At 41.2% G+C, this 8,994-nt stretch overlaps 1 protein-coding gene across 3 annotated transcripts in view; it reads right to left on the reverse strand.

Annotated features, from left to right (window-relative positions):
- Nucleotides 1-8,994, reverse strand: part of LRCH1 (leucine rich repeats and calponin homology domain containing 1) — a 189,915-nt gene that overhangs the window by 12,456 nt on the left and 168,465 nt on the right. For all 3 annotated transcript variants that reach the window (XM_007466449.1, XM_007466450.1, XM_007466448.1), the window contains 2 exons: nucleotides 7,752-7,889; nucleotides 4,660-4,737 (listed from right to left, as the gene is read on the reverse strand). In XM_007466449.1, the coding sequence (XP_007466511.1) occupies nucleotides 4,660-4,737; nucleotides 7,752-7,889 (216 nt within the window). The remainder of the gene's footprint in view (nucleotides 1-4,659; nucleotides 4,738-7,751; nucleotides 7,890-8,994) is intronic.

The following is an 8,994-nucleotide window of genomic DNA, read 5'->3' on the forward strand; positions in this document are numbered from 1 at the left end:
GGAAGGAGCTTCCCTGGTGGCGCAGTGCTTGAGAGTCCGCCTGCCGATGCAGGGGACGCGGGTTCGTGCCCCGGTCCGGGAAGATCCCACATGCCGCGGAGTGGCTGGGCCCAAGAGCCAGGGCCGCTGAGCCTGCGCGTCCTGAGCCTGTGCTCCGCGGTGGGGGAAGCCACAACAGTGAGAGGCCCGCATAATGCAAAAAAAAAAAGAAAAGGCAAAGGAAGCCTCAGTATGTCCACAAATAGCCTCATGACCCCAAGGCTTAATTGAAGTCAGATTCCTGGGTGATACAAAGAGTATATAGTGAAGAATTTGGAAGCCCGCCAAGGGTAAGCCTGTGTTCAAGATCAAGCTGACACTTGCACCGGAGGTCAGAGACAGCTGCACAGTCTGACCACGGACAACAACACTACAAGGGGCCATGGGATGGTGCCAGCAACATCACCTGACCCCCAGATTTTCCAGGGTGCCTTGAGGCACGTGGGGTAATTTTCCTGCCTCAGAGGAGCTGATGGGGGAAAGCAATCATGGCGCTGTGGGATGAAGCTGAGCGTCCATGGGCTATCAGCTCAAAGAAACCTTAAGGGTCTAGTGATTTTCAAACTATAATTAGCAACAGGACACTTTTCCCCCAAAGGAACTCTTTTTTTTTTTTTCTATGCCTATTTTAGTACTCATTGCTGGTTTGTACCCCTAAAGGAACTCTTAACTGGAAAGCCGATACATGCCACACAGGCAAAGGAGAAACTGCCAGTGGCTGAATCAAGGGGGTGGGAGTGATCTGCAGCCCCGGCTTGGCTTCCGAAAGAATCAATGGGCTCTGGAGAATGTGGCTTAATCCATTGCTTAAGTCCAACACCTGCAGTTTGCAGAGCAGGGAACTCGGACGCAGAGAGCCCCTGTGTGTGCCGGAAAGAAGGCAGGCGCTGGACGCGGATGGACCGGGGTTCGAACGCCAGCTCTGCTGCCTTCCGGCTGCGGGCGTGAGCTTAGGAAATTGTGTAACGTCTCTGGGCCTCATTTTCCTCAGAGCATGGTAATAAAATATGGGCCTCGGAACCTCAACCGTGAGCATTTGAGAAGATGATGCAGCTGCAAGAAGGTCCCGGCAAGTGGTTCACGGCTCCAGGCTTTAATAGGCTTGCCTCAGGGCACATAACCAGTTAACAGCACAGGTGCGGCTAATTCACCCCAAACCCCGTGTCCCTCGCTCTGCTCACAGATCCTCCGCACTCACCCGCACGCCTCTCCTTCCAGATGGCAGTCACTCAATCTGTCCCTGGTTGAAGAACTGGCCCCAAACAGAAAAACAAAATCAAAAACAAAAAACCCCAAGGCACTGGAAATGGGCAGCAGAAGTGACCCAGGCTGAAATAACTACCTGAAGAGAGATTAACTCTGCCACCAGAAAAGGAACTTGCTGGGGCTGGGGCGGGGTGGGGGGCAGCATTTCCAATTTGTTTTTCAGGATCTGCCCTTGGTATTCTCATCAGCAAACCTCTACCTCTTCCCAGGATCCCTCACAGATGACAGCAAATACGCCTGCTGTCGCCCTAACAGAATTTCTCCAGAAACCCAACACCGACTTCTTTCTGTGATGTCAACTCCTTTCTATAGGTGGCGTTGACTGCCAAGTCCTGTCTGTGCCCCTGGACTAAGAAAGGTATAGATGTAGCCTCATCCAAACGTCAGGAATAACCGACAGAGGTCTAGAGTCGCCGTATCCATCCACTCCTGGTGCATACTCCAACCTTCTGCAAATAAACTAGGCCGCTTACACTGTGTGCAGTTCTGAATGCAGCCAATTCGAAGAAGCCACATTTATAGGGAAGCCACTCCACCGGACACACAATAAAATGCTTCATGAACCTTGACCAACCCTGAGGCAGGTACCTGGGATTGGGTTCCTGGGGACTTCTAGAGAAAATATAATAAAAACCGTAACAACTGGAACAATTTTAAAATCGCTTCCTTCCCATCATATTAATTTATATGTCATCATTTGCTCAGCGACCACATTCCACCCAGATGAACCTGATAAAACTGAGTAAGCTGCCAACCCTGACTTTGGGTTGTAGTTTCAAACTGTGATTCTATTACAAAGGGCAACAAACTCGGGCTGAGAGCACAGCTGCGACTTCTCAGTCTCTACAGGATGATTTATCATTGTCAGTTAGCTATTTAGCTTAAAATAATACAGAATTCCAGATCTCTGTGACTTATCGGTGTGTGTATGTAGATAAGTTAGGGATGGAGAAGAAAGCAGGGCAAGCTTGCAAATTAGGAGGAATTCGCTAAGCTGCCGGGAAATCAGTGAGTATTTCGTTACCCAAATGTTAAGCTTGAAGCAAAAAAAGAAAATGTAACGTTAAAGGTCCTCCGCTTTTAAGTACCAGGCTTTTAAAATGTCTGACTGTGAGGGGAGAATTCCTGCAACTAGAATTGCAGTGTGCCACATATACACTCAAATCGTCAACCATCTTAAGTAGTGGAAGAAGGGGTTATTCCCACCCCTCCCCCAACTTAGTATTGCATTCCTAGATGAAAACATTTCCTCATTTCCAACAATTTATGACTCATTTATTCCAAGAGATGAAAGCACGTTCCTTTGAGTATATATAGCAAGTTTTGCCAGCTGCACTCCAATTGCAATTTCTGGTTTTCCACTAGAATATTCCTCCCTTCCTTTAACATATCTCATTAAAGAAGTTCAACTGCTAACCAACGAACAGACTTTTTCTAGTAGCAATGAACTTAATGTAACTCTAGTCACCAGTAAGATGCTACTGGATTATCCATCAGGATGGATATAGATGTACACACAATCACACACATACACAATGCAAACTTGAAAATCACCGCAAATCTTAAAAATCGTTTCAAAAATAGCCTTAGTGATATATTTCTTACTAAGCATAGTTAAGTTGGAACACTGGCAAAAAAGATGATTTACTTCTTGTAATTCAATTGTCTCCGGAATTATCAGTTGCCTATTAGTGCTAGGGGCGTAATTCAGATATTATGATAAAATTTTCTCTGCATTTTGATGCTAATTTCCTTTTCCTCACTTTAGAAGGAAATCATAATTACCAATCTTTACTCACAATAAATGGTTAATGGCATTTCCACGTCATTTTGTGTCATCGTAAGCCAAGAAAAATGATGAGTTTTAAAATATCACAGGGGATTGGTCATAACTCATCAGCGTTTTTGAGTACAGACACAAATAATTTACAATCTGAAACTTGGTGTGATAATTTTGATTCACACACGTATTAACCCATGACGGAATCAAATCATTAAAAGTGGTAGGCGCATGAGAATTTCACAAACATTTGAAGCCAAGAAATGTATGGGTAATAGTAAAATGCACACATACAATACAGACACACAGATTAACACTGCTGAAACACATTTGGATTGATCATAAAGACATTGAGTACCTTATATAAAGATTACACTCTATTTAAAAACGAATTTGAAAGCTTCTTTTAATTGGTACAGTTTTGACTTAAAGATGTTTTAATAATTCTCTCCTTTTCCTCAAATAAGATTAGAAGCCCACCACTTAACTCTCACCTTCAAATGTCACCAAGCTGAAAAATAGGAAGAAAGGAAGGAAGGAAGGAAGGAAGGGAGAGAGGGAGGGAGGGAGAAAAAGCCTTACTCAATTCCAATAACTAACTCCTATCAATTAGTAGAACTACATGAAAATGTAACTCCTTCATATACTCAAAAACAGTATTTCATGATAGAGTTTGTAGTTACTTTATTCCTGGAACATTAGAAAAGACAGAAGAAAATTTTAAGAAATGTAGTTTCTGTCTATTTCCCTTTATCACAATGATGAAAAGCTTGTCAACTTATCCCCAAATTCTGAGTGAACTTTTATCTCCCTAAGAAATCATTTTATGTTACTGATAGTAAAGTCCTCGGAAGACCCAAATCAGCTATCTTATCTGGCTGAGGCTAAGGCTGGGGCTTAGCTTGGGAGAAAGAAAAAGTAGCAAATCATTGCTGGGCTGGCTACAGGGAATTGCCAATTGGGTCTACAGTGGACTGAAGGGGAAAATGTAAATACAAACAGTTAACAAACTATAAAGCAATACACAAACATTGTTATTATGAATGGTTGTGATTAATGATAATAATAACAATAATTATAATATTTTCAATGCTTATTATTTTGAACTACATACCCCAAACCTACAAGGAGTGCAAATCAACAAATCAGTGGTCAACTACAGGTCTACTGTGCTTAAGAGCTTTGGATAGGCAAAAATCATTACCTCCAAAATTCTACCCTATGTAACCCACAGAAGGCTCACTGAAGCTTCAGCAATTTCTGCTCTTTGTGAAGAGAATCAAGCTAACTAAGTTTGTTTTGTAAGTTTGGAAATTCGCATTTATTTCAAAACCTTAAAAAAATTATATTCCCTTTTTCTTCAGAATTGACCATACCATTTTAAGCCATTTTTATTTCACTGCAATAGAGCAATTTAAACTAAAATTTTATATAACTTATTCAACATTATTCCTCAAGAAAGATTGAGATGAAAAAGGATGGACAAAGGTGTATATCTATTCAATAGGTTCAAACACATATATTAAGTAAAATCTTTACTCAAACATAGTTACTGGAACTAAGTTTGACGTTACCTCTGGTACTCCTAATTTTCGGCATGCTTCCAGAAAGTTTTCCACGTTTCTTCTGCATTTGGCCATGCTAAGTTTAGGCTATGAATGCAAATATTCAGAAATAAAGAATTACCAAGAGAAATACTTGTAATAACAGGTTAAAATTTTAAACTTTCTAAATGGCAGAAGTACTACACGTTTATTGGAGAAAAATAAATACATAAGCAAACAGAAGACAATAAAAAATTATCCAGAAACATTGACCTAAAGCGCTGTTAATATTTTGGATTGTATTCTTCTAGACACTGTGTGTGTACACAACGACATGCATATATACACATAGATATGTGTTTATATGTAGAATTTCTGCATACATGTATATATGTATATACACGTGTGCAAGATTTTCTGCACATGTGAATGTATATGTGTGGATACACACATACACACACACACAGTTTTTATGAGATCATACTGTTGTGTAACCTGCTTTAGTTTACTTAAAAGTACACCATAAACATCACCTTTTCCCATCAGCAAATATATTTCTATATGAAGGGTTAAATTCACCAGGCCAATGACTCTCTTTCTCGCCAAAGCAATCGGTTTTATTAGAAAGCTGGTGATGCTTCAAGGCGAGGAGCTTTAGAGGCAGGGTGGGGAGCAGGCTTCTAGGTTAGAGTGAGCAACTTGTGCAAACACGGGAGTGGACAGTGTTTGTAAGGCAATGTTACACAGACTGGAGATGCAAGCGGGCTCTACCGCTACGCCGTGGCTGGGTCTGGTCAATGGGAGCTCAGGATGCTCAGAGAAGAATTTCTGAGAAGTGGACATTTAGAAACATTTCTAGAAAGGAAAACTACAATATAATAACATAAGCTAAAACACTTCACAGTTGTTAAAATGGATATTTATGAAGAGTTTTAATGACTTGGGGAAATACTTAGGTTTTCATAAATTTTCAAAACTACTAAATAGGGGCTTCCCTGGTGGCGCAGTGGTTGAGAATCTGCCTGCTAATGCAGGGGACACGGGTTCGAGCCCTGGTCTGGGAGGATCCCACATGCCATGGAGCAGCTAGGCCCGTGAGCCACAACTGCTGAGCCTGTGCGTCTGGAGCCTGTGCTCCGCAACGAGAGGCCGCGATAGTCAGAGGCCCGCACACCACGATGAAGAGCGGCCCCCGCTCGCCACAGCTAGAGAAAGCCCTCACACAGAAGCAAAGACCCAACACAGCAAAAATTAAAAAAATAAAAAATAAAAACTACTAAATAGTATATATGAGAAGCTCACAATTCAGAAAACAACTTATATGTACAAGGAGTGTTAGCAGCATAAAAGCCAAAATGTAAACAGTGGTTGGTTGTCTTTGGGTGGTGGGATAGAACATGATATATTTTCCTCCTGCATTTCTCCATTTTCTCCAATCAAGCATTATTCCCATTATATTTTCAATTAATTTTTTTTATTTGAAAAAGATAAAAGGTGACAACCAAAGAAAGTAGCATTTTTTTCCTGAAGAATTGATCAAATTTACAAATGTGTGTAGATAACATGATTCATAGTGTCCTCATACCTTATAACACAATACCTGTATATTTAAATTGGAGGCTGAGGAATCGTACTTTCTTTCTTATAAGTTGGGGGAAAATACTGAATGAGAATCCGGTACACAGCTCTAACAACTTAACCGCAGTTTGGACTTCAAAACTTTTTCATATTTGATTATAGGACAGAATTTACTGCCCAAACTAAGGCAGATAAAGCAGATTTGAATCAGAAGACAAATTGTTTTGTTTTGGTTTTTTTCCCTGTGTTTTCTGAGTCAAAAAAGTGGTCAGTCTTTTGAAGGGAAAAATATATTCAACTGTATAGAAAGAAAACTGACAGTTGAAATGCGATCATCAGCTAATTTTTCCTGCTGCCAAGAGAAAAGAAACTAAGAAAAATAATGCCACTACGATGCTTTCCTGGGTGGGGAGTGGGGCTTCACATGAGGCTTTCACTCCACAGACTCTTCCTATGATATTTTATGAACACTGTGCCTTGAGGTTGGGGGCTCTGGCTTTTGAAAAATCTGTTCATAAACACTAATGATCACAATGGCTTGCATTCACATTTATATCACATGTAGGCCCTCATTTCATCCTCATGGGAGCAGTTCCATGACAGAGAAGAGCCAATCAAGTTAAAGAAAGGTTAAATAACTTTCCCAAAGTCGTATGGATTATATAGATGTGGAATTGGAATCCAACCCCTACATTCTTAGCCCCTAAACTCTTCTGCTTCACCTAACAGTAAATAGTATGGATAGAGGTTTTCTCTACTTGTCTGAACCCTACGTAGGCTTCAAAGACCAGCTTATCTTTGATTCCCCCTCCCTCATCTGAATGACCATAAAATGACTCCATAGCTCTCTTCTGGATGGTAATATGGGTCCATGATTACAGGACGAGGATGCCAGTGCCTGCCTTATCTCCCCCACATGGAGACGAGGATTTTTAGGGACTAATGGCATATCACTCGGTCTCTTTCATCTTTCCCCAGTTTCCTTGGTATCTCCAACCCACCCCTGAGCACAGCTAGTGATCAAGGAATTGTTGAATTAATGACCAGCTGACCAACCTCTGGCCTCACAGGTTACTAATGATATTTTATACAGAATCCACATCTTTTCAGAGCTATCCTAAGCTCCTCAATAATTAATAGAGGAAAGAGTTTCCATTTAGAAGAGAACTCACCAACCAAAAGAAGTTTCCCAAAAAGACTTCTCACTGTTTAAATAATTCCTTGTGAGGAATGAATCTTTGTGTCTCTACAGTCTTAAAGTTAGCACCCCAAGCATTTCTTTAACGTGTTTTGCTTCATATTTGAAGCAAGTTCCTTTTCTGTCATTTACGTACCTACTTTAAATATTTTCCCTTTTTACAGTGAAAATGTTGCTTCATTCAGGAATGCTATTCCTTTCCTGCTCTTCTAGCTGTTTGGGGCCCAGCACAGAGCATTTGAGCAGAGGGTCCTGGAGATCCCATCGGTATCTTTAACCAGCAGTACTGTCCCAAAGGAGTTTGTTTGATGTGAGAGTTAGTTTCCCTTTATATGGCGTTACTTACAACTGCTGGTGAGGGGACATGGATGCTTGCGACGGATCGAGGGCGGATGTGGTTGACTAGATGGCAGAGAACGACGCCATCCATGAGGGCAGCCCCCAGGTCTTCGTGCAGGCTGACCTTGAGTCTCATCTCGATGCTCTGGGGAGGAATCAGAAGGAAGTCAGTTGCTCTCAGGCAACTGAGGGTAAAATACAGTTATGGGTGTTTATGAATTGAGACTTAAGTTTCATTATGGAGAAGGGTAAGAACACGTGGAAAACACTGACATGCTTTCAACCTTTTTGAAAGATATTAAAATAAAAATCCCTCTGTAGAAAAAAAAAATTCAGTCGTGTCTAAAATTTTTAATTAGTTGAATTTTTAAAAGAATGGGCTTCTTGGGACTTCCCTAGTGGTCCAGTGGGAAAGAATCCGCCTTCTAATGCAGGGGACGCGGGTTTGATCCCTGGTCAGGGACCTAAGATCCTACATGCCGCGGGGCAACTAAGCCCACGCGCCACAACTACTGAGCTCGCGCACCTCAACTAGAGAGCCCGAGTGCCACAAACTACAGAGCCCACGTGCTCTGGACCCCACGCCACAACTAGAGAGAAGCCCATGTGACGCAACGAAAGATCCCACATGCCACAGTGAAGATCCCATGTGCCACAACAAAGACCGGAGACAGGCAAAAAAAAAAATGGACTTCTTAAGTTCAACATTGCCTCAGACTTATCAATGAAAATAGGAAAACAGAATGAGTTGAACAATAAAAGCCAAATCCATAGTGATCGTTTTGCCATGTGTAAAAACATCACAACACTATGCTGTACACCTGAAACTAAAATCATATTTTAAGTCAATTACACTTCAATAAAAAATAAATAAAATAAAATAAAATAAACAAAAATAAATTAAAAAACCAAAATCCAACTGGTTCAGACAGACTGCAAGGGGCAGAAAAGGGATTAAGAGATGCTTTTCTCTGAGACCATGTTTTAGTTCAAAAATCAATTTTTCTCCCTTTTTAAAAACTTAAACTTTGAGATAATTAGAAATTCATATGGAGTTATAAGAAGTAATACAGAGAGATCTCATGTACCCTTCACCCAGTTTCCCTCTAAGCTAACAACCTTCAAAAATATATACTACAGTTTCAACAACTGGGACACTGGCATTGATAGAACACGTCCATCACCACAAGGATCTGTCTCACAATGCTGTTTTACAGCCACACCCACACCCACTTCCCCCCCCCCCCCCC

Source organism: Lipotes vexillifer, unplaced genomic scaffold (assembly GCF_000442215.2).
Source record: "Lipotes vexillifer unplaced genomic scaffold, Lipotes_vexillifer_v1.1 scaffold384, whole genome shotgun sequence".
Classification (NCBI taxonomy): Eukaryota; Metazoa; Chordata; class Mammalia; order Artiodactyla; family Lipotidae; genus Lipotes; species Lipotes vexillifer.